At 37.2% G+C, this 26930-nt stretch overlaps 1 protein-coding gene across 2 annotated transcripts in view; it reads left to right on the top strand.

Annotated features, from left to right (window-relative positions):
- The window catches only part of GRIN2B (glutamate ionotropic receptor NMDA type subunit 2B), a 644293-nt gene that overhangs the window by 165531 nt on the left and 451832 nt on the right, over nt 1-26930 (top strand). For both annotated transcript variants that reach the window (XM_043969072.1, XM_043969071.1), the window contains one exon: nt 20344-20772. In XM_043969072.1, coding sequence (XP_043825007.1) covers nt 20362-20772 — 411 coding nt within the window. In that variant the 5' untranslated portion in view covers nt 20344-20361. The remainder of the gene's footprint in view (nt 1-20343; nt 20773-26930) is intronic.

Below are 26930 nucleotides of genomic sequence, written 5' to 3' on the forward strand. Positions count from 1 at the left end.
AATAGTTAAACATGAGGTAGTGGGAGAGAAGGCACTAGCAATTGGGGTCATGAGGAAAGGCTTCACATAAATTGAAGATAATGCTTGTGCTGTGTCTTGAAGGAAGTGAGGGATTCTAAAAGATGGAGGTAAGAAGTGGGTAAATTGCAAAATGGTGCAAAGACAAAGAGACGAAACATGGAATGTACTCTCTGAGGAGCAAAGAGAAAGGCAGTTTAGGGGGTTCATAGAATATGGGAAGGGGTACTATATAATGAATCTGGAAAGATAGGTTGAGGTCATGTCATGAAGAGCTTTATAAGCCAAACAAAGGAGTTTATATTTGTTCCTAGAGGCAACTGGGAGCCACTGAAATTTATTAAGTATGTAATGACCTATGCTTAAGAAACATTATTTGAGGGGCAGCTAGGTGGCACAGTGGATAAAACAATGGCCCTAGATTCAGGAGGACCTGAGTTCAAATCTGGCCTCAGACACTTGTCATTTACTAGTTGTGTGACCCTAGGCAAGTCACTTAACCCTCTTTGCCCTGCAAAAAAAAAAAAAGAAAGAGAAAGAAAAAAGAAACATGATTTGACAGCTGTGCGGGGATGGATTGTAGAAGGAAATGACTTGAAACAGGAAAATCAATCAAGAAGCCATCATAGTAGTCTAGGACAGAGGTGATGAATACCTGAAGGAGTAGCTGTTTGGGTAGACAGTTTTGGTCACATGCCTCAGTCCTGGAGGTAGAAACGGCAAGAAGTGGCATCTAAATGGATATATGGAATGAATGAGAGAAATAGAGTTTACAAAAGTGGAAGAATGGAAAGAAAGGTGGTACCCTTGACAGAACTAGTTGTTTGGTAGTGGTAGTGGGTAGGGTGGAGAATAATTTGAGTTCAAATCCTACCACATACACTAATTAGCTTTCTGACCCTATGTAAGTCCTATCTCTGAGCCTTAATACACTCACCTGTAAAATGGGGATAATAATAGCACCTACCTATGATATCATTGTGAGGATCAAACGATATGACATATGCAAATAACTTCAAACTGTAAAATTCTATATAACTGCCACTATTTTTGTTGTTATTATTTTGTAGGTTAGGAGGAAGTGTATTACAGACATTGGAACAACCTGTGTTAATATATGGACATGTAATGTTGCAATGTTACCTTTTTTGTACAATTCTTTTTAAAAATTTAAGTTGGTTGATAAATCCACTGTGTATTCACATCAGTTTCTTTTGACAACTACCCCTTTTCCTCTTCCAGGATGGTTTCTCTTTGTCTTCAGAATTTCATATACGAGAGGTTTTTGCACATCCTGGGCTCTCTTCCCTTGCATAATTTTACTTCATACGATGCTATCTATCCTTCCGCTGGACTCTTTGAAATCAAGCCAATATGTCAGACTGCCCAGATTTTCTCTTCTTGGCCATACATTTTAAGATGGAAGGGGCACCTTCATCCCATGCTAACAATCATTTCTACCCCAATGATTAATTATTCCTTGTTGATGAGTATTAGATCCAGGATAGAAGTTCCTCCACCTTTTGAAGGATAAGATTATCATTAAGGCAAGCCAGAAAATTATCTTCTGCTCATCTTTTTGTAGAGAGAACTCTGACAGATGACAGGATAATTAAATTTTCCCATCACTAATATATATATATATATATATACATATATATAAAAAAATACACACACATGTATGTATATAAGTATACACATACATATACAAGCACACATATGTATATATGTATATGTATGTGTGTATATGCACACACATATGTGTGTATATATGTATACATAATTTCTGTAATGTGCTTTGTATCTTGTTATTTTTGTTCTCATACTAAATTGACCATACCAAGATGTCTTTTTTCCTATTCCTTCATATCCCAACTCAAGGGACATCTACTTTATGAAGTTTTCCCTGACTATCTTAGCCCACTGTGAATTGTGTATTTTAAAATTCCCATGGCATTCTACCACTTTTACATGTATCTATTATTGCCTTTGGTAATTATTTACCCCCTTCCCTTAGACCACCTCTCTCTCTCTCTCTCTCTCTCTCTCTCTCTCTCTCTCCTTCTCCTTCCCCTCTCTGCTTTATTCTGAAATTAGACTATAAACTCTTTGAAGATGAAGATCATATCCCATTTTTTTTTATCTCTGCCAGAACCTTATTTCAACATAGGTGTTCAGTGAATGTTTCTTTATTGTTTTCATTGATTAGCTATTAGAGGAGAAATATTTAAGACTTTACACAGAGAGATAAAATTCTAGGTTTCTGATGTAAAAACCTAATTTTAAACGGGCAACTCAGGGCTGCCCTGATCTTGCACCATGTGTCTGGCAACAGGGACCTTTGCCATGAAATTGCTGGCAAGGCCAGACCCTAGCACGTCAGTGATTGTCCTTCATTCAGCTTCAGTGGGTCATGAAAAAAAGGAGGAGCAGGCTGTGCCAAGCTGTCTGTGCCCTACCATTTATATGCTGACAGTGGACAGTGTGATATTGGTCTGTCTACTCATTGCTATTCATGGAGTTCTAAACAGTTGAAATCCTTTTTCCTGCTTTGGTATTCAAGATAGGAAGTGAGTCTTCTATCATTACTAGTTTATTGCCCCATCTTAACCCTGCTAAGAGCCTGGGATATGATACTTATTTTTGAGAAAGTATTAAAAGGAAAATATAAAAGAGAGTTATATAAATTATAGCTCTATTACTACCATCCCTTTATGTTATTCCTTTCTTTAGTGGAGTTGCAAGTTATCATAAATATTTTTTATTGATTCTTTTAGATTTTAGGCATTTCTAGGATATCACATGAGAATCTAAAGTCAATTGTATATCTACATAGAAAACATATCTTAATATTTTTCTAAATGCAGTATTACCTTTTTATTTTAAATTTTTTCTTTAACTATATTTTTGGAATATAATATATGTAATCAATGAAAATCCAATTGAACAACTCCTTTCTGACAATCTTTATATAGTGCTTTAAAGTAAAAAAAGAAGTGAAGTAAGTAATCCAGAATGATTATCTTCACTCTACAGATGAAGAATTTGAAGATCAAAGAGAGATAGTTACATAACTTGTAACTTTGAAAGCCATGATTCAAACTCAGGTTTTCTGCCTTTTAAGTAGCATCTTTTAAATGGTGCCCTTTCTACAAAATGAGGGACAGTAGTAGACCTGATGACCTTCTAATTCTGAAATTCTGCAAATATGTGAAATACTCTTATTGACTATGGTGATAAAAGATGACTTTGCATATTAGCATTTTCATAACCAGACCCAAGACAAGCTTGAGAGAATAGGCCATTTCAAATGATGCAGTTTCTGTGTTAGTCTTCCAGGGTTGGCTTTACTTTTCTCATTGATTCGTATCCTTGGAGAATCATTCTGGCTTTATGTTGAGCCATAGTGGATTTTGAGTTTCTGAGTAGCCTTGATTCATAAGCAGAGCCTCAGAGAATATGAAAATTCTCAGGATAAGTTTATTTGTGTGTGTGTGTGTGTGTGTGTGTGTGTGTGTGTGTGTGTGTGTGTGTGTGTGTAACATTAAGGCTACATTGATTATCCTGTTCACTTAAGAATGGTAGTTAAGAATACTTTTTAATTGAATCAATACACCAGAATGGAGTATGAACGAGACCCGTACACCTCCTTGAATCAGCCAAAGGCATTGTGTGAAAGACTTGGGCATGCCCTAAGTAATTTATATGAAAGGGGGGAGCTATTTCAGAATGATAGATGTAGTGATTCTGAGGTTTGAAAGCAGGGGGGAAGAAGCAGGTCAAATAAAGCTGAGTCAAGAATCAGCAGCCCCTGGACAACCAGAAGGAGAAAGAGAAAGTGGAGCTTTATTGGGAAAGAGAAGAGAAGGGTTGAGGATGGCCATGAGCTCTAGTGGCATCTAAGAACAGAAGACACGAGCCAATGCCACCAGTGTATCCACCTACTCAAGGGCCAAGGGAAGTTTCAAGAAATGGCCTACTTTCCCCCAAATTCTTTTCCTACGGTTGTTCTATCCTCAAGTATGCAAATATAATATGCTTTTTCATTACCTTTCCAGTAAATTTGTATTTACCTCAACTACATAGAGACCAGGGGTGAACTAGAGATAGATATACATGTAAATATAGGCAGAGATCCTAGCCTCTGCATAAATATTAGGAGTTTTCTTAATGGCTTGGAGAGATTTTACCTGAGTTCATACTATTTTTGTCTAAAACAAACTCCTTAAAGTTGAAGAAGAGGGAAGTCATGTGGACCTTAGGGTCTTTTAATAAGTCTCAGTTATCTGAAAGGAAATGACAAATGTGAATATTTTTTAAGAAAAATACATTATAGAGCTGTCATTTCATCAGTGTAGGTAACTCTTACCATGTGTAGATAAGTTTATAAATGTGTATATTTCTTTATATATCCATATCTACACATGCATGGGGACTATACACTATGGGGTCTAAATTTCTTGAAATAAGCAATAATTTTGATTTGGTTTCATTTTGTGAGATCAACTGTCCTGCTTGTATACTTCTACTGAGTCTAGGCTGATCCAGAATATCAGACCTGAGGAAGGATAAAGTGAAAAAGGATTGAGTTCATTTCTCCACATTTAGTTCTCTGTCAATTGTGTGTGATATTTCATGCCATATGTTTCAATTTTCATTTGCTGTTTCATTAATCCTGTAATTTTTAAGAATAGATTTTAATCCAAGGAAACATGAAGAAGTTCTGCCTTTTAAAGAACAAACTTCAATGACCATTAGAGATGTTTTAGTGTCCATTAGTATGGGGAAGTCAAGGATCATTCAAGCTGACAATGAAACAGAATATCACATAAAAATGCAAAGGAAAATGAAGATGAAAATGAAAAACCATGCTAAGAACTGAGAAACTATCGCTGCAAAACTGCTATTGATTTCTCTACATTGTATCATACACTTCTTGAAATGGGAAGAATTATGAGAAGATCAGTGAAAATAGCAGCTAGTTATTCCTATGAAGAAAAATGTATGTCACAGACAAGCCAATACAAAGATTGCAGTCCTGAAATTTTTTTTAAAAAGAATTTTTATTGATACTTTATCATTCAATGCTATATCAAAACCATTGTCAGAAGAAGTCCAGGTTAACCTATATGATCCAAGTATCTTCATAAGAATGTAAAACATTCACCCAAAAGAATTATTTTACTGCTTTAAAAAAAAACAAACACCTTTTTTGAGTCTGAAAGTCTAGTCTCCATCAAGGAAATAATGAACTCTATTAAATCTGTTGTCATACTAAGAATGAGAATTGTTCTAGAATTATGAAAATACCCACATTGAGGCAGAATATTATAACATGGGGACAGCTAGATGGTACAGTGGATAAAGCACTAGCCCTGGATTCAGGAGAACCTGAGTTCAAATCCAGCCTCGGACACTTGACACTTACTACCCATCTGACCCTGGGCAAGTCACTTAACCCTCATTGCCCCGCAATATATATTATAACATGACATTGTATCATTCCACGTGCCAAAAAAAGTTAAATTTATCTAAGAGCTGGAGAAAAAATGCTTCAGAGACTTAGGAACTCTTTTGATTTAATCCCCATTGAGAAGGCTACACTGTGTTCTCACTGCTTTGAGACTTCCCCAAAATGACATAGATATCAATATATCCAAGTCCATCTTGTGTGACTCTTGTCCATGTTTTTCTATTAGTTTGCCACAGTATTTTGTGTATTGGAGACATTCTTTGCTTTTTCCTGATGAGGGTGCCAATAGAGCTCCCTGACAATCTGTCTGTCATCCTTGATCCTCACTACATTAACAATCCATCTTTTCTTACTATCATATAATTCTTTAGTGATGACTTTGACTCTTGTTTTGGGGAGTTCCTCATTGGTTATATGTAGCAGGCTGCTTCTATGTCCACCATATTGTCCTCTGGTAATGGAGTACAATAGTGACTAAAAAGGTATTTGTTCTTTGGAGGCAGTCATATTCCACTTCCTGCTTCCATATGGCAATGTGTATAGAATGTTGGTGTTGAAAAGATGGGCCTTTACTTTCATGGGATGCTTGGGATGAGTAAAGAAGTCTTATAATTTTGTAAAGGCAATTTAGCCCTCTCTCCTCCTACTGGTCAAATATGAGTTCAACTCAATGTCCATCTATACTGTCTTTCATAGATATACATTAATGGACAAGATCTATATAGGGTGTTAATCAAAATGCATGTCGAAATATGGGAAACAGACAATTTTCATACACTTGGTCTTTCCTATGTGGCTGGACAAAAATTCATTTGAGTAATTACAGAGTTCTTCCAAGGAGCTCTACAATGTTTTGGAGGTTAATGTAATCAGCACAATGGCATCTGGGAATAGGAACATTAGAAAGATGTTATCATTCTCAGGGAATCCTTCTTTGACCTGAATTCTATGCTATATCTCCTCCATCACAGTGATATGCATCTTTGATTAACATACTTCTCTATGCTTTATGCCTCATTTCATATTTCTTATGAGAGGGTCATTGAATAGGGTAGTTTCTGTTATAATATATTCTGAAGAATCTTGCATGATTTTGATGCTAATATGGGAGTTGCCTTTTTAAAAAAGAGTCTGTAAGAAGGTCTTTGGTTCTACTGAATCAAATACTTTATTGGTAATTAACAATAAATAAGCACAACTGGATCTTATATTCTCTACATCTTTTAGTTAATTGTGAGATAGTAAAGATGTAACCCATGCTTGAATAAAACTTTTGCCATCAATTTGTGAAAATATGGATGACTAGGTCAGTAGCTATTGATATTATTTTAACCATCTTTTCCAGTATTAATAAAATTCAGGGGCAGCTAGATGGCGCAGTGGATAGAGCAACGGCCCTGGAGTCAGGAGTACCTGAGTTCAAATCCGACCTCAAACTTACTAGCTGTGTGACCCTGGGCAAGTCACTTAACCCCAACTGCTCACTAAAAAACAAAACAAAACAAAACAAAATTCAAAATTTTTTCTTTTCCTTCAGATACTTTCTATATTGGTTCCCTTAATACCCTCATTATTTTGTCACCCCCTGCAGATATTCCTTATATATCCAATTGGACAAGTTGAGTTCAGTTGCCTTTCCTATTTCCATTCATTCATTCTTTAATACCATTTCTACTTCCTTTTATAGAAAAATGTGACTTTGATGTTGGGGTTTGTGTGATGGTTTCAGGGTCTTTGATGGAGGAAGTTGCTTATTATAATAATCTTTTCGAATCTTTCCCATTTTTCTTCTGTTTATAGTCCTAGCATTTTCATCTTCCTATTGCCCTTGGGTATGTTGTCAATTTTCTTTAAACTGAGTTTATGTTCCTCAGCTTACTGCTTTATAAGATGATACTGCCTATAATTGTCGATCATTGTTTTTGGTAAGATTTTACTAATAAGTTTATAATCTAACCCAGTATTGATTTTGGCAGCCATCTCTCTCCATTTGACAAGTCAGATGTTTACTCACTAAAGCCTCTTTTGGTCCCCTTGTTGTGCTGATTAATTAGTGGTTAAAACTATGGATAAAGTTATTATAGTTTTTGTTAGTGTCAATTCTGTTGTCCTTTCACTTGTATAAATAGTCCAGAATTAATTTTTTTTCAATTTTTATTGCATATATTTTTCTCACTATTTTCTTCCCTTCCTTTCCCTTTTCTTTCCTGTTCCCTTTCATGTTCTCTTTCCTTTCCTGTTTCCTTTTCCCTTTTCTGTTCTCTTTTCCTTTCCTCTTCCCTTCCCTTCTCTCCCCTTCCCTTCCCTTTCCTGTTCCTTTTCCTATTCTTTCCTATTCTCTTTCCTTTCCTGTTTCCCTTTCCCTTTCCTGTTCTCTTTTCCTTTCCCCTTTCTTTCCTTTTTAAAAATTAATTCTGATCTTAAGGCTGAAGAGTTTATGGTTGAACAGTATAAAGACTGTTTATTCATGAAGAACTATTATAATGTCTTTTCCTGTCAAATTATAATCTATTTCAAACTTTAGATATAATTTGGGGCTCCTTTTTTGTCCAACATCTACCAATTCCTTTTTTGAAAAAGTTATGATCTAGAGTAGAGGTCAGCAAACTGAGGCCTGTAAAGTCCCTTGATCTAAGAATAGCTTTATATACAATAAAACTTTAAAATGTAAAAACCATGATGCCCAGGATTTGCCTGTCCCTATCTAGAGGCATAGATCTTCTGCTTTGGCCTCTCTCTTACCTTCTTCTTGAACTATGTTTTTTCACCTGTTTCACTCCATTTTCACTTTTTTTTTTTGCATTTTCCCATCAAAGTCACCAAGCATTAGAGTATATGTGGATTGGATTTAGTGAGCCTTATGAAGCTCTTTTTAGATTCAAATGCTTTTTTGAAAAAATAGTTTGTTGCTGTCTTTTGTTTATAAATTGAGTTCATTTCTTCTTATATATCTTCTCTAACTTTCCCAGAGTGGCACTTCATAACAAGTATTTTTTTCTTAAAGAGGAATTAAGTATGAACCCCATAGGACATAAAATCAGCAAAAAGTGTCCTTGGACTAGATCATTTATATTCTGTACAGCCTGATCCTTTTATGTCAGGAAGATGAACCTTGGGAAAAGGGGCCATATGTAGTTCACTCTGATTTGTCTAAGGGGAGTGGACCAATCGAAAATGTCAGTGGGACAGTGGTTATTTTGCATGCTTCATTATTTATTGATATATAATGATTGGGGATGATCACATTGACTACTACTCATCATAGGCTTGACCTTAAATCTGGATGTGAAATGTAACCCTAACTTTCTATCTCAGGCTTGCTCACTGTTTCTGATGGTCATTCTAAGCCTCAGCTATTATTATTCTGGGTGGTACTTACAACATCTAGTTAGCCATCATATTACATTCCACATTTCTTGCTGTAGTTACCCTAGTTCTCCTTTTAGGGTTAGCATGTCCCCTGACTCATATTGTCGTCATCTGCCTTGGCAGAAGATTTGAGAGGTGTTAGTATGAGTAAGAAGTAGGGCAGAGAATCAAAGAAGTGAACACCAACAGTCTGTCTGGTCCTGTTCACTGCTGAATTCCTAGACCCTTTTCCTCCTCCTGGGAACTCAGTAGTTCTCATTTATATTGATTTTGGGATTACAAAGTACTTTTTTTTTTTTTACAAAGCACTTTTGCATACATTGTTTCATTTGTAGCTCTCCTAGACAATTTCTAATTTCCATTTGGCTGATTTCTTCGAATCTCAATTTTTTAATCTGTAGAAATGTGTACCTTAAAGGACTGCTGTGAAGAAAATTATTTGTAAGCTTTAAAGTGTTATATCATTATTGTCACTGTTTACCTGGCTTGTCATCTCTCAGACTGTATGCTCTTTGAGGGCAGAGGTAATGTTTTCTCCATTAATTAAATTTATTATTTATTAAATACAAATGAAATTATTTAATATTATTTATTTACATGCTTTACATAGCTTAATTAATTTGCATTATCTTCAGAACAATGTGGTTCACCTGGAGTGTGCTGTTGTTCCTGCTATTGTGGCGGCTGAGTCTGGGTGGATCTCATAAGTTCTAGAGTTCTGAGCTACAATAGAACTAAAGCCAATCTGGTGCTTGCATCAAGTCCAGGGGGGAGAGGAGTCCCTGGCAGGGATGGCCTCCAGGCTGCCTAAGGAGAGATGAACTGGTCCATGTCAGAAAAATGGAGCAGGCTAAAACTTTTATCCCATTCAGCATTGGGATCAGCCCCTGGCTGGCCTCTGTACTTCTAGTCTGAGTGAGATAAGTAGACCCCATTAAAAGAAAGAAAAGAAGATATAAAACAAGAGAGAAAGAAAGAAGGAAGAAAAGAAAAGAAAAAAGAACAATATGAGTTAAGGAGGGCAAGAATTATTAATCTCACTTTTCAGAGGAGGAAATTGAAGCTTAGAGTGGTAAAATGATTTGCCCAAGGCCAAAGAATTTTGAGCTGGAGGCAACCATCTGGTCTTCCAGCTCTTATGTTTTACATAAGAGAACTGAGACCTCAAGAGAGAAAGTTACTTGTCAGCATTCACTCAAAGTGGTGAGTAGCACAGCTGGTATTCAAGCCCAGGTCCTCTGACTTTTTCTAGATCCAATGCTTGTTCAACTAGTGAATGCTACCTCTTTGTGAATACTGCCCACATCCAGTGGCAGCTAGGTCTCAGAATAGATAGTGTCTGGAGTCTGGGAGACCTAAGTTCAATTCTTGCCACATTCACTTACTACCTGTGGGATCACGGGCAACTGATATGACCCCTGTTAGCCTCAGATTCCTCATCTATAAAATAGCACTTTGCATAGTTTAAAGCATATAACAACAACAACCATGATGATGACAACAACAACCAACATCCAACAACAACAGTATGATAGCTGTACTATTATAAAGAGAGAAGTATGATACAGTAAAGAAAGATTATATTACAATGTAAAGAGTAACAGATTGAGAGGTAGAGGACCTGGGTTTAAATCCTGTCTCCTATGTCACTCATTAATTGTGTGATCCTCTCTGGGCCTCACCTGTAAATGAAAGGGATGGAGTAGATGGTTCCTCCACTCCCCTTTACCTCCAGATTTCTGCTATTATAGCCCTAAATAGGAAGTCTGGAAAACTGATTCTGTACCACTATGCACATTCACTTAAGTTATCCAAAAAGTGGGGCAGCTAGGTGGTGCAGTGGATAGAGCACCGGCCCTGGAGTCAGAAGTACCTGAGTTCAAATCTGGCCTCAGACACTTAACACTTACTAGCTGTGTGACCCTGGGCAAGTCACTTAACCCCAATTGCCTCACTAAAAAAAGTGATCCAGAAAGAGATCTGGTAAACTTTCAGAAGAGCCTTACTAGTCTTGTAATTCTATCCTTAAAGTTTATCTTACCCCCTGCTTTTTGTAAACACTCTCCACTTCACTTACTCTCTCTAAATACATACTTTGTGTGCCTATAAATAGGTAAATTACTTAATACACATAACATACCTTAAAATTTAAAACATATACTTTTCATTTTTAAGATTATTTTTCTTTATTTCATTAAATATTTTCCCAATCACAAATAAATTTTTTAACAATCTTTTTAAAAAATGAACTCATTTCTCTCCCTCCTTCATGTTCTTCCCCCCTCCTTGAGAAGATAAGCAATTTGATATCAATTATACATGTGAAGCCATGAAAAAACATATTTTCATGTTAGCCATGTTGCAGAAGAAAGTACAAACAAAATAAGATAATAAAAGTAAAGAAAGTTTAAAAAATTATCGATGAATTTCAGAATTCATCAGATCTCTCCCTGGAAGTGGGTTTCATTGTTCATCATGAGTTCTTTTTTTATTTGTGGAGCAGTGAGGATTAAGTGAATTGCCCAAGGTCACACAGCTAGTAAGTGTCAAGTGTTTGAGGCTGGACTTGAACTCAGGTCCTCCTGAATCCGGGGCTGGTGTTTTATCCACTGTGCCACCTAGCTACCCCCATTATGGGTTCTTTGGAACTGTCTTAGATCATAGTAACTACATTTTTCACAGTTGATCATCCTTACAATATTGCTGTTACTATGTACCATGTTTTCCTGGTTCTGATAACTTTACTTTGCATCAGTTCATGTAAGACTTTCCAGGTTTTTCTGAAACTATCCTGCTCATCATTTCTTATAGCACTATAGCATTTCATTACAATCATTACAATCAACTTCTTCAGCCATTTTCCAATTGATGGGCAGTCCTTTGGTTTCCAATTCTTTGTCACCACAAAAACAGCTGTTATTAATATATTTGTACCAATAGGTTCTTTCCCCTATGATTATTTTGGGATTCAGATCTAAAAGTGATATTACTGAGTCAAAACACCATATTCTTTCCTTTCCTTTCCTTTCCTTTCCTTTCCTTTCCTTTCCTTTCCTTTCCTTTCCTTTCCTTTCCTTTCCTTTCCTTTCCTTTCCTTTCCTCTCCTTTCCTTTCCTTTCCTTTCCTCTCCTCTCCTCTCCTCTCCTCTCCTCTCCTCTCCTCTCCTCTCCTCTCCTCTCCTCTCCTCTCCTCTCCTCTCCTCTCCTCTCCTCTCCTCTCCTCTCCTCTCCTCTCCTCTCCTCTCCTCTCCTCTCCTCTCCTCTCCTCTCCTCTCCTCTCCTCTCCTCTTTCCTTCTTTCCTTCTTTCCTTCCTTCCTTCTTTCTTCCTTTCTTCCTTTCTTCCTTTCTTTCTTCCTTTCAATTTCAAGGCAATTAGGTTAATTGACTTATCCAGAGTCACACAGCCAATAAGTGTCTGAAACTGGATTTGAATTCAGCTCCTCCTGACTCCAGGTCCAGTTGCTCTATCCACTGTACTACCTAGCTGCCACCATATATTTTTCAAAGTTTGTTTATATAGGTAACCTGTATATACTCTGAAGGACTTCCAAGCAGTTGTTCAGTCTTCCATCTCCATGTCTTTACACAGCATGTCCTACCCACCTGGAAGGCATTTCCTCCTTACAGCTGTTTAGCTTCAATTAGCTTCAACTCCTACATGAGGCCTTTCTTAATACTTGTCACAAGTAGTGCCTCCCCCCTTGTATTTATCTTGTATATATTGTATACATTTCATAAATACTTATATCTGTACATGTCATCTCTCCCAATAGTATGTGAGTACCTTGAGGGCAGGGACCATTTGATATTTTTATTCTTAAGTATCTAGCACACACTAGGCACTTAATAAGTGCTTACTGATTGATTGACAGGTAATCTCATTTTATATTCACAAAAAGTTATGTGTAGGAAGTAGGACAGTTATCATTCCTATTTTAAGCTGAGGGCTCAGATTGAGAAAGGACCAGTGGTTTGCCAAAGCCTTTCTCTTTATTCATCTCCGTGCCAATTCCATTCTCTTTTGCACTAAACCATGTTGTGGTGTCTAGAGGAAAATGAGAGGGCTTTCTTGCTTGTTTGTTCTGGGCTAGGTTTCCTCCTTTCATTGAATAAATCTTTACTGATACTAGAAATTGAGTTTGCAATTGCTGAATAGGAATATCTTTGTTTGTGGTTTCTGTGCTGCTGGTATTGCCAATAACGTATTGCTTTGTAAAGTACTTTGCTGTATTCTGTATATAAAAGAGATACTTTGCTAAGCCAGATTCTATTCTTTGAATTTCACAACTAACCATTGCACCCCCAAAGTATAACACATTATAAGAGAGAAAGAAAAAAACAACCCACAAGCAATAGTTTAAAGAGAACAAATACCACACACCAAAGTGGGAGAATGCTGAGTGCATTCAAGTTAAGAAAAATGGTCATAGAAAAGGAGATTTTTCACTGTTACAGAGTCTAATGATTTGTAATCATAAGACTATTAAGAGGCAGGGGGTAGGGAGTGGTTAGGGAGAGAATCTCAAAGCTAGAGAGACCTGGGTTCAAGTACTGCATTTGACACATTCTGGCTAAGTCACAATTTTTTCAGGGCTCTAAGAAACCCTCTTAAAATTCATACCTGCATTGGTAGAGGGAGTTTCCTTATCTGGAACTTCTCGATACAAAGGAAATCACAGATCCATCCCCTGATCCTAATCATAGAATGGCAATCCCACTGGAATGCACTTATCTCTTAGTTGTACCACAGTGTTTTGGCTCGCTGTGAGAACTATTTTTTTTTTTTAAGGGAAATCCTATAGAAAGATTACAACTGATTGTAATTTTTTTGTTCACGGTCCTTAGAAGCTCTACATTCATGTCTTTTCCTGTGAATACTTATCGACTATAGATGTCTGTTTAATATCTTTCTTTAGATGTGTTTAAACTTTTAGAGGAAAAATTTAAACCCTTCTTTTTGCCAGGCCACATCGCCAACCTTTGGGATGGTTTTTACTGAGCTTTTATCGTTTTCTGATTTCATCTGGGCAGCAAACATTTCTTAAGCACCCATCATTTGCTAGGCACTGGTCCAGAGAAGGAGAGCAAGAAACCAAACCAGACCCTGAAAGACAATAAATGCCAAACTGGACAGATACATCTCACTTTTGTTTTCATAAGGTAGGGTAGGGCTTGTCTTATTCTGAGCTGAGTTACTTGTTTTATTCTCAAGAGAAAGGAATGATAATCTATACAGCTTGACCATTTGGAATGGCTTAACACTGGTTAAAATCCAGAATTCTTTTGGTCCAGAACTTGATTACATTTTTGTAATTCTTCAGCTTCAGAATGCTTCCAGATATTTGTCTTGTCACTCTCCTTCTCTTTACTCCCACATAATTAATGAACTTTACTGTTTTCGTGGAGGAATACCTTTCTAGCACTAACTCATTCATTACTCTTGTTGGTCAGGATGGTTGCCAAACTGTCAACCATCTTTATGTACTCTAATACCCAGCACATTCTGAATGAGCAGTAAATATTTAGTAGCACTTCAACCTAGATCACTTTTCTTTTCACTGCAAGGGTGAGAATCTTCTGGGTTCTGCACACCAAGTCATGGAGTTGTGCTTGGGTTCTATGAATAAAATTTTTAAAAAATCATCCAGAAACAACCTTACTTTATATATATATATATATATATATATATAATACCAATATAATTATATATATACACATATATAATTTTGCTACCTGTTTTTTAATGCAGTATTTCATACTCATAATGCAGTATATCTTTGGGGCAGTCTTGGTCGTTATAATTTCATAGCAGTATTTTGATTATTTTGCTGAAATTTTTATTTACTTAATTTTAGTCAATGTGGGTGTAGTTTGCTTAGTTTTGCTTATTTTACTTTGTGGCAGTAAAGGTAATCTCATATTTCTTTGTATTAATATATTGTTCCATGTTCCTTCATATTCATTGTGTTCTCTATTTCTTTGAGCACAATAATAATATTCCATCCACATTTATGTACATGATTGATGAGTTTCTGCTTTATTTCTAGTCTTTTCAACTACAAAAATTGCTACTATAAATATTAGGGTGTTTATGGAACTTTTATTTTTTTAATCATTGATCTCTTTGAGGTATATGCCTCTCACTATTCTCTCTGGGTCAAAGAGTTTGGTTATTTTTTTTGGTCACTTAGTATCATTACAGATTGCTTTCCAGAATGGTTTGGTGCTTATTTTTCCATAACTGCTCCAACACTATTCCTTTTTTTTGGTCATCTTTGCCATTCTCCTAAGTATTAAGTAAAACCTAAGAGTTGCTTTGATTTGAATTTCTATTCTTATTAGAGGCTAGGAGTAACCTTTCATCTGAGTATTACTAGTTTGTAATTCATTTTTTTAAAGAATTGGTTGCTTATATCCTTTACAGATTTATCTATTGGGCAATGACTTTTAGTCTTATACTTTTGTTTGTTCCCTATGCATCTTAAATATTAGACACTTAGAGTAATTAGATGCAAATATTTTCCCCAATTTACCACTTCCCTTCTTATCTTAGTTGCATTGACTTTACATAGCCTTTTAAAATTTTATTTAAACAAAATGATCTATTTTATCATTTGTAATCTTTTCTTTTTTGGGAGGGAAATTCATAGCTATGAAAAGTACTTGATTTGATTATCTTTTAAAAATAAGTTTTTATACATATCTTTTTTGTTTTATAATACCTACGTTTCCCTCTGTTAGCCCCCCTTTCTCCCCTTCAGAATGAAATCCTATATAATAAAGAATAAAGATAATTAAGAACAGAAGAAGAAAAAAACCAAACTAACCAACTTATCAAAAAGGTCTAATGTCTTATGTGGGGGTTCCATGTCAATGTTCTCCCAACTCTGCAAAGAGCTCCTGGAGGTGGGAAGAAGCTCATATTGTTGAGCTAACATTGATTATTACAATTTAACAGAATTCAGTATTACTTTTTTTTTGTTTTCCTGTCTTTCCATTGACATTGCTATTGATATCACAATGAAAACATATGATTTATCTGGTTCTGCCTATTTCACTTTTTATTAGTTCACATACATTTTTTCTATGCTCCACATTCACCATTTCTTATAGCACAGTATTATTCTATTACATTAATGTATCTCAACTTTAACCATTCTCTAGTTAGTGGGCATCTGTTTTGTTTCTAGTTCTTTGTTTTAGTTCAAAAGTACTGTTATAAACATTTTGGTATATTTAGTTCATTTCTTTTTGTTTTTGACCTCCTTGGTCAATGAACCCAGTAGTAGGTTCCCTGGATCAAAAGGTATGGACATTTTATGTGATTTATTTTCACATTTCCAAATTTCTTTCCAGAATTGTTGAACCAATTCACAGTTCCATTGGCAATGCATTAGTGTACTTGTTTTTCCATAATCTCTCCAACATTAACTATTCTCATCTTTTGTCTCATAACAAATTTTTTTTGGTGAAGCAATTGGGGTTAAGTGATTTGCCCAAAGTCACATAGCTAGTAAGTGTCAAGTATCTGAGGCTGGATTTGAGCTCAGATCCTCCTGAATCCAGGGCCAGTGCTCTATCCACTCTGCTACCTAGCTGCCCTGTTTCATAATCATTTTAATTTATATTTGTTTTATTTTGAGCCTTCTTTCATGTGGTTGTTAATAGTTTGCAATCTTTGGGGGAACTGGTTGTTTTTAACCTTTGATCAGTTATCTATTAGAGAATGATTTTTGGTTTTATATGTCTCTATTGTCTATCTATCCATCTATCTGTCTTGAAGCTCAGACCTTTATTTATTTATCTTCTAATTAAAAAAAAATTCTTCCTGTCTTTGCTCTAACTCTTCTCCACATGCATGGAATTCCTTATTTCCTTATCTCTACCTTGATGATTCCCTCTGTTCCCTTAATATGCATCTTAGGTGCCATCTTCTATAAGAAGGCTTTCTTCATTTTCTCACTGCTAGGGCTACTTTGTATATGATAGTGTTTATCATATTAATGATGTTGATATTTTTATATGTACTTGTTTCACTCATTAGAATATAAACTACTTTCAAGTAGGGATTGTTTCATTCTTTGTTCTTGTATCCCTAGCCCCTAGTAGAGTGTCTGGTAAATTAAAGTGCATAATAAAAACCTGTTGATTGGTTGACTACACAAACTATTAAGAAAGAAAAAATTCTTCTAAATTGCTTTCTTAAGGGAAAAAAAAAGGTTGATTATCTAAATCAGGAAAAGATAAAGCAAAAAAAGACATATCATTTCTGAATATTGACTCTGCAATTTTAAATAAAATCCTGGCAAAAAAGACTATGACGATCTATCCAAAAATTATTCTCTATGATCAAGTTGGATATATACCAAGTATGGAAGAATGGTTCAGCATTAGGAAAATCATTAATCATGTGAAAAACAAACAAAAAAAATCCTAAACAACGTGACTATATCAGTAGATGGAGAAAGTGGCTTTGATGAAATACAATACTTATTCATGCCCAATAAAGAATATCAACAAAGCACAAATATAGGAGTACTCAACAAGCATTTACTAAGCACCTACTATATTGAAGGCACTGTGGTAAGCACTGGAGATGGGAAGAAAAAGGATAGTCTCTGCTTTGGAGGAGCTCATAGATGAATGGGAGAGATGGCATGGGAACAATTATATACATACAAGCTATACAAAGGATAAATAGAACATAATTACCAGATAGAAGAGGCTAGCATTAAGGGGAATCAGCAAAGGTTTCTCATAGAATGTGAGATTTTTATTAGGATTTTAAGGAAGCCAGGGAAGCCAGGAGGTGGAAATGAGGAGGGAGATAATTCCAGCCATGGGCGTAGCTAGTGAAAATGACTAGAGTTGAAAGATGTAGTATCTTGTATGAAGAACACAACAAGCAAGCCAATTACCCCTGGAATCAAAGAGTTCATGGGTAGGAGTCATGAGTAAGAGGGGCTCTGAATGCCAAACAGAGGATTTATCTTTGCTACTGGAGGTGACAGAGAGCCGCTAGAGTTTATTGAATGGGAGTATGGTGGGGGTGGGGGTAGAGAGGAGTAACATGGTTAGATATGTGTTTTAGGAAGTTTAATTTGATGGCTGAGTGGAGGATAGACTGAAGTAGGGGTAGTCTTGAGGCAGGGAGACTAGCTATTTCAATAGTCCAGGCATGAGATGATGAGGCTCTGGAACAGGGTGGTGGCTGTGTCAAAAGAGACAAAGGGGTATATATGAAAGATATTATGAAGGGAAAATTGACAGACTTTGGTAGCAGATTGAATCTGAGGGTAAGAGAGTGAGTACTTGATGACATCTAAATTGAGAGCTTTGGTGACTGGGAGTATGGCAGTTCTTTTAACAGAAATAGGGAGATTGAAAAGTAGGGAGGCTTTGGGGGGAAAGATAATGGGTTCTGTTCTGGAACTACTGAGTTTAAGATATCCACGGGGTATCCAATTGTAGACTGAGTAGTTGAGTAGATAGTTGGAGATATAAGTCTCCAGGTTAGGGGAGAGGTTATGGTAGGATAAGTAAATATAAGAATTATCATTATAGAGATGATAATTGAACCCATGAGAACTGAGATCACCAAGTAAAATGGTATAGGGGGAAAAGAGAAGGCCCAGTATAGAACAATGGGGGACGCTTCCTTTAGTGAACATAACCTTGATAAAAATCCAGCAGAGATTGAGAAGGAGTAGTCAGACAGGTAGGAGTAGAACCAGAATACAGTAGTATCTAGTATCAAGGAAATCCAGAGAGAAGAGGACGATCCATATTGTCAAAGGCTGCAGAGAGGTCAAGAAGGATAAGGAATGAAAAAAGAGCCATTAGATTTGGCAAATAAGAGATTTCCAGTAACTGTGGAGTGGGCATTTTTGATTTAATGATGAGGTCAGAAGTTAGGCTGTAGAAAATTAAGAGGACAGTGGAGGCTTTGATAACCTACTGGCTCAGTGGATAGAGCACTGAACTTGGAATCAAGAAGACTTATCTTCATGAGTTCAAATCCAGACTCAGACACATTGTAGCTGTCTGACCCTGGGCAAGTCACCTCAGTTCCTCATCCATAAAATGAGTTGGAGGAGGAAATGGCAAACCACTACAGTATCCTTGTCAAGAAAAACCCAAGTGGGGTCAGGAAGACTCTGACACAACTGAAATGACTGAATGGCAAAAACAACAATCTATTTGTGGAGTTTGACCACAAAGGGGAGGAGAAATATGGGAAGATAGATAGTGGGAAAGAGTGGATTAAGTGTGAGTTTTTTGAAAAAAGGTGAGACATGGGCAAGTACATAGTAAGGAAGCAATCAATAGACATGAAGAGATTAAAGATAAATTACAGTGAGGATCATACAGGGTTTATATATTGGAGAAGATGGCATAGAATGGGATCATTTGTGCATGTAGAGAATTTAGCCTTGGCAAGGAGAAGGGTGCCCTTTTCATGTGAGACAGGGTTGAAGGAGGAGATAGATAGTCTTAGAGGGCATCTAGGTGGTTTAAAATGAAGAGGAGAAAAGAAGGAGCTTTTGGTAAAGGGCTTCAATTGGAAGACAATTTAAATAATTTGATAAAAATATTTCTCTAAAACTAAAACTAATATAATCAAGGATGTATTTCTTAATAAATCCACTACATCTTAAATAGTAAAATAAGCAGTGTGGTAGCATTGCTAAGAGTTAGTCAAAGTCTGGGGATAAGGGAGACCTTCTTAATCCATGACTTTTTATGACTCGATAGCTTTCCTCTCATATTCCTGGGTGGGTAAGGTCATAGAGGGAGTGCACATCATTTTTCTTTTTGTAGTTCTCTGCTCTTTCACCTTGCCCAATGGGTGGTCAGAGATGAGCTGCAAGAATAGTGTTGGAGGTCAGGCAGAAATATTAGGAGCTCTTAGAGGTATGACACCTGCTGATACCATTTGGCAACTATGGACACACCTCACCCAACACCATTCATTGGCTCCTTGAAAACACTCTATTAACAAAAGTGATGTTATGGGGACAGTTCTATAGACAGTGCAATGACTATTGTAACTGGGCTGTCATCCAAATGATGTCACATTTTGGATTAAAAACTTTATGATAGGGTTTGCTTATAATGTATTAATGATGTTACTGCAAAATAATGTTGGTCTGAGCAATTTTATGTAGAGTATTACTTTTGCCCAAATGTCTCTTTTTGTTAATTATAGATGTGCTTTGGCTGTAGCTCTTATGTAGATAACTTATGTGATATAATTTTTTTAAGAATCCTGAAAATTTTGAATGTTCTTCCTCCCCCCACCCCAACTAAGCCAAGGTTAGAAATATGACTAGATGAGTGAATTTGGGGAGATTATTAGTGAAATGAGATAAAGTACTTGACTAGCAAGGATCAGTGACCTTCACAATTAGCATGGTGCAGTAAGGAGACTATTTTAATTTCTTTCTTCTTTTTTTTCTGTTTGTTTGTTTTTATCTTTTCAGGGAGTCTAAGAATTGAAGATGAGGCCCAGGACAGAGTGCTACTCTCCAAAGTTCTGGTTAGTGCTGGCTGTCTTAGCAGTGTCAGGCAGCAGGGCCCGTGCTCAGAAGAATCACCCCAGCATTGGTATTGCTGTCATCCTAGTGGGCACTTCAGACGAGGTGGCTATCAAGGATGCCCACGAGAAAGATGATTTCCACCACCTCTCTGTGGTACCTCGCGTGGAGCTGGTAGCCATGAATGAGACTGACCCCAAGAGCATTATCACTCGTATCTGTGATCTCATGTCAGACCGCAAGATCCAGGGTGTGGTCTTTGCTGATGACACCGACCAGGAAGCCATCGCTCAGATCCTTGATTTCATTTCAGCCCAGACTCTCACTCCCATTCTGGGCATCCATGGAGGCTCCTCTATGATAATGGCAGACAAGGTAAAACTGAGTTTCTGATACAGAAAGATGTGGCAATAATTCTTAGTGAAAACAAACTTATTAATTGGTGAAGGTTCTAAGAGCACCTTGAGGAGTAGACTAAGGATTATACGAATGGTTCAGAGAATGAGTGTAACTAATTGAACTACATTTTGAATTGGTGAGAAATGTTGTATATCTACAATGAGAAGATCATTTATGAACATGGGGTAGGCAAAGGCATAAAAATGAAAAAGGGGCGCGGCTAGGTGGCGCAGTGGATAAAGCACCAGCCCTGGATTCAGGAGTACCTGAGTTCAAATATGGCCTCAGACACTTGACACTTACTAGCTGTGTGACCCTGGGCAAGTCACTTTACCCCTATTGCCCCGCAAAAATAAATGAAAAAGGGAATGAGTACCTGGAAAGGATTTGGGTTTTCTAAGGTGTTAAATTTTTAAAATGCAGTTTTATTGATGGCTTTTGTCTTTATATAAATCATTTCTGGGTCTCCTATCCCTATCCTTGCCTCACTTATTGACTCCCACCTTATAGCAACAATAATAACAACAACAAAACAATTAAAAGGTTTAAAACCAGTTTAAGGGTATTTGTTTTGTGGAAATGAGCTTCAGCCACACTTATAAGAACCCAGGTTTTTGAGTTTCTTAGAAAGCTAAGGAAACTTCTTGGTACATTATACCTAGATGGTTGGATAAAGGCTTTACCTAGGGATATCTCTGGTGCAGGACTCCAGACATGTTGGAATGGTTGTATGCTACTTGAAACATTACCAAAGATCAGGAGCTCTCATTAGTTCTCTATTGCTCCTAGAACCTAATGTCACCGTATAGGCAGAATGTGTTGAGTGAGGAGCAATGAAGAAATAAATCCCAATGTGATATATCACAATGCTGAGTTACTAACTAGGTATACCAAGTGGCCCTGAGAGCCTTTTCTTGACTCATGTCAAAGAAATCAGGATCCCAAATGATGAATTTTTTTTTTTACTCTTTTCAAGATGGACTATATTGTGCATCCTTAATATTCCTAGAATGAAGTTTGTTCTTCAAGGCCTCCCAGAACCAAACTTTAGTTGCCCAGAAAGATCCAGACTATGTTTTCTTTTTGCTCTCTTGATAAGGCAGACAAGCAACATCCAGTGGGTGGCCCCTCCAAATACTGGAATTCTCTAGTCAAGAGAGTTTGGGGATATTTGAACTGATCAGAGAGCTTCTTTGATACCTGTATTTGTGTGAGGTCCACCAAATTCTCTTGTCTTCTTTGATTTTCTACTTGTGGGCTCTTTGTGCCTGTAATTTAATCTGAGTGGGTAAATTTGGATCATTTACTGCAGTAATTGGAATGTGGCTGCCTGGATTTGTGGACTTTAAAAATGAAGAAGAGACATAATCAGTCTCTCTTATCCATTTCAGTTTCTTTATTTGGTGGCAAATACTTCTTGAAACGAATGATAATGTGGTAAACCAAGTGTTCACACTAGGGATGAGAAAAGGAAATTTACTCACAAGACTTACTGTCCAAAGGAGGCATCTTCCTCTCCCTATCCCACTTTTTAAACAAAAATCAAACCAAAACTACCATTCCTGGAAAGAACTTGTCAATTACCCTTTGACTCCACTAACCCTTTATTGTGATGGATAGTACTTGATTACTAGTTGTGCACCTATTGCTTAAAAAAAATACCTGAATCCTTTTTGCTCTGATTCTATTGACAGAATCATTGGAAGTAGTTCAGTGACATACATACCTCATTCTCAAACCTTTGATTTATAGAAAAGCATTTAACTGAAACCTTTATAAATATACAGTGGGATCGGGCCTAGCAAATGATTCTTCTGATACTAAAGTTAGTGGTTGATGACTTTTTTGGGGGGGTGGGTGGGCAATGAGGATTAAGTGACTTGCCTATAGTCACAAAGCTAGTAAGTGTCAAGTGTCTGAGACCAGATTTGAACTCAGGTCCTCCTGAATCCAGGGTTGGTGCTTTACCCACTGAGCTACCCAGCGGCCCCTGGTTTATGACTCTTACTGCCCCTGTGGGTTTCTAACGGCAACCAGTTTTATCCTTGAGCAAAATATATTATGAAAGCCCCCCCCCCTTTTTTTTAACAGATCTTCAGATTTAAAAAAAACCCAGCAATCTTTATATAAAAAAATAAAAACAGTATGTCCATAGCATTGATGGGGTATACAAAAAGTTGTGGCTTCCCTCTTTAGGAGTGAGCTTTTACAAACAAAATATATTATGCTGAAATATGTCCAAAATAAGGTAACCAGGATAGGAACTTGAAACCATACCCTTAGAGATATAAGTATTTGGCCTGGAGAGAACTGAAAACTTGGCAATGGTGGAAAAGTATGTATATAACAGGGATTAAACTTGTTTTCTTTAGAGTACATGCCGAGATCAGAAGTAAGAGCCAGGGGGTGGAGGCTACAGTGAAGCAGATTTTAGCTCTTTAACGGAACATTTCCTAACAATAGAGCTGTTCAAACATGTAATGAATTGCCTTCAGAGATGGTGAACCCTCTTTCTCACTAGATATATTCAGATGGGAGCAAAAATATTCTCTTAAGGATGCTATAAGAAGTATTCTCTGTCAGGCACAGGGTGAATGAGATTAGTGGTGTTAAATTCACATAGAAATGATCCCTGCAGGCACATATTGACTTCTAAAACCACAAATTAACATTATGTTGTATTGCATTTTTATTTATTTTTAAAAAACATTACCCTATTAGATTTTAATCTGGTTCAGGGAGCACTCAGGAATTTTGTTGGCAGTTTAAGGCCAGAGGGGATTGAGTTTGACACACCTTTCAAGATTCCCTCCAATTCTCACATTTTCTGACTTAACAGTTTCTTTTCTTTGTGTGTTATTTATTCATGATCATACAGCCAGGAAGGAGCAAGTCAGTATTTGAACCCAAGTTTCCTGACTCTCATGAATGACTCTTTTCTGGGGCACTGCCCAATTTAACCACAGACTGAATAATCAATCTCTCAATAATATGAAGCCGTTTCATACAGCAGTGTTCAAAAGGAAGAGAAATCCATAAGGGAGTGCTGTCTCTCTAGCAAAAATCCCAGGACTTATGGCAACTAACAATTTGAAGTCAGCCTCAGGCTTAAATAATTTTTCACAGTGTCAAATAGCAATCTTCCCCTTAATCTCTGAGAAATAACCCCCTGGGGGCAAGTTTAAAAACTAATAAACAATCATACAAGACCTTAAAAGAACAGAATTCAAGTTTTTCTTTAAAAAAAAGAAAAGAAGCTTACAAGAGCTTGTGGAAGCCATCTTAAGAGTAAGGTGGAAAACTCAAAACTTAAAAAAAACCAACCCAAATGTTAAAAAATGTTTTTAACATGTAATTGGGGGGGGGAAACCCCAAATATTAGTGTTAGAGGAAAAAGAAAGAGAGTAAGGGATAAAGGATGTGGGCATTTTGGCTTCTCCTTCCAGGAATTAGGTCAGGAAGCATGTTTCTTATTCTCATTCTAGTTTTTTAATATGAACAATAGCAGAGTATTTGTTAAAGGCCAGCATGCATGATGACATGGAAGTCCACTATGCCCTTTGATCCAACCAAACAGACACGATCCCTGCTTTCAAGGGATTTACAATCTAAGACTGATGACTTAAGAGACTTGTGAAGAGACCACTTTAATTGGGATTGGTCACACAAGTGGCAAACAGTCAAATAAATATGTGGCCACTTTTGTATCCCCTGAAGTTTCTCCTGCACCAAAAATAAGCAGCTGTTTGATGTATTGAATAGACAGATATTTTTCAATGTTTTGGACAAATACACAGATTAATCAGACACTCAAATGTATTAACATCATGTCTGTGTAAAGGATGGGGTGTAGGGTTACATGTTTAAAAGAGACACTTTTCAGATTCATCGTTGAAAACTCCATAAATTAAGGAATTTCAGTTGCAAGGTCCCACAGAAGCCATCCAATTCAACCTCTGACCTTTCTGTGAAGACCCTTCAGTGAAGGAGAGGATCCACTACCTCCTGTGGCAGCCAGTCAATTTTTTCCATGGCTTTAATTGTTAGGAAGCTTTCTTACCAAATGTTTAAAGTTGCTCCCCTTTAACTTCTACCCTTTGCTCATTGTTGCATTCTCTGGGGCCAAACAAAATGAGTCTTATGATTTTAGGTGATGCATGATTTAAAAAAGAAAAAGTTTACTCTTTGGGGCCCAGTGGATAGAGTGAAGTCTGGAGGTCCCGAGTTCAACTCTGGTCTCAGACACTAGCTTTGGGAGCCTGAGCAAGTCACTTAATGTTTGTTTGCCTCAGTTTCCTCATTGGCAAAATGGGAATAATAACAGTATCTACCTCCCAGGGTTGTTGTGAGGCTCACATGAGACAATAATTGTGAAGTGCTTAGCATAGTTCCTGGTCCATAGGGAGCACTAACATATTGAATTTATGCATAGTGAAGATTAGTCTGGCAGTGGGATGAAAGATGCTTTGCAGTAGTGGTGACAGGGGCTAGTAGAAGCAGGGTTATTTTAGGAGGTTATTTTCATAGCAGTAGGAATAGAAGAGGGAATAGATTTGGGAGATATTTTGGCAATATACACACCGTCTGGATATCCTGTTAGGTCAATCATATACCTCAAGCAAGTAAAGAAGACCCTCACATCCCGGCTTTGTGGTCTAGTTAATTAATATCCATGGCTGTTCTTCCTTATCGGAAAAATAAAACAGCTGTAGTAGGTGGTCTCTTAGTTCCTTTCTAGTCTTGACTCTCTGATCTCATGATGGGCCAGTCCATGCTCCCCAGGATCCCATGACTACTCTCACTCATCACAAAGGAGCACAGTCTCTGTCTCTTTCGTTTTCACCTTGAACATATATTTCAGTGCTGCAGAATGACTAGGGAGAAATTTATTGGTCAACAGCAGTTGGGTTTCCTGTTAGACAACAATGGGTGACATTTATAAAGTGTTTTAAGGCTTTATTTCTCTGCATCAATGTCTTCCTTTCATCCTCATGACAATCTTGTGTAGTAGGTGCTATTCTTCCTTGCTCAGAGTCTTGCAGGTGGAATTGCCATGTTGCAGATATAGTTGTTAATCTCTACATACCAGCCCTGCTCCATACCTAGTGCTGGACAGCTAGCCTGTGTCTTCACCTGCCCAAGAGGCTATTAATGTTGAGAAGGTAAAAAACTCTTGGTCTAGTCTCCTGTACTCAAAATAAACACTCCTTTGACTCTGCTACTCTCTCAAGCTATTGTTTCATCTTTACCCCTGTTCACTGTCAAACTTATTGAAGGAGTGGTCTCGTTTAGGAGCTTGACAATTCCTAACCACTTATAACTTGGCTTCTTTTCTTTTTTTCTTTTTATAGATTTTTTTTTTGGCGGGATAATGAGGGTTAAGTGACTTGCCCAGGGTCACACAGCTAGTAAATGTCAAGTGTCTGAGACTGGATTTGAACTCAGGTCCTCCTGAATCTAGGGCAGGTGCTTTATCCACTGAGCCACCTAGCTGCCCCTCAACTTGGCTTCTTTTCTGTGGAGTCTGGTGAAACTGTTGTCTCCTTTACATTTGTTACAATCTCTTATAAATGATCTGTTCCTCAGCTTCTATGATGCGTTTTTTCCTGATATCTCACCTATCTCTTTGAATGCTTCTTCCTTGGCCCCTTTGACTCCTGCCCCTGCATTCTCCAAAGTTCTGTCTTTGGACTTCTCTTCTGATTCCACACTCTTTCCTTTGGTGATCTCATCTTCTTCTGCTTTGACTATCATGTCTTTTTGGTTGCCTCCCCAAACTATATGTTTATTCATGACCTCGGTCCTGAGCTCCAGACCTGGATTGGAAGTGCTCTTGGAAATATCTGTTTCCTTGGTACCTTAAACATAATCATGTATAAAACTGAACGCATGATCATTTTTTCTCCTGTTCTCTCTCTCCCCACCCTACCCCCATGCTTTCTCTGACATCTTAAATTCTATTTCTAGCACCACCATTCATCCTTCCAGTTTTCCATGCTCTAAACCTCAGTGTTATCTTCGACTCTTCCCTTTTCCTCACCTCCCACATCTAATCACTAAAGCATGTCAATTTGTGCTCCCACTACCATCACCCAAGCCTCACCCACTATCATCCCCCTAATTTAAGCTCTAAT

Source organism: Dromiciops gliroides, chromosome 5 (assembly GCF_019393635.1).
Source record: "Dromiciops gliroides isolate mDroGli1 chromosome 5, mDroGli1.pri, whole genome shotgun sequence".
In the NCBI taxonomy this organism is placed as follows: Eukaryota; Metazoa; Chordata; class Mammalia; order Microbiotheria; family Microbiotheriidae; genus Dromiciops; species Dromiciops gliroides.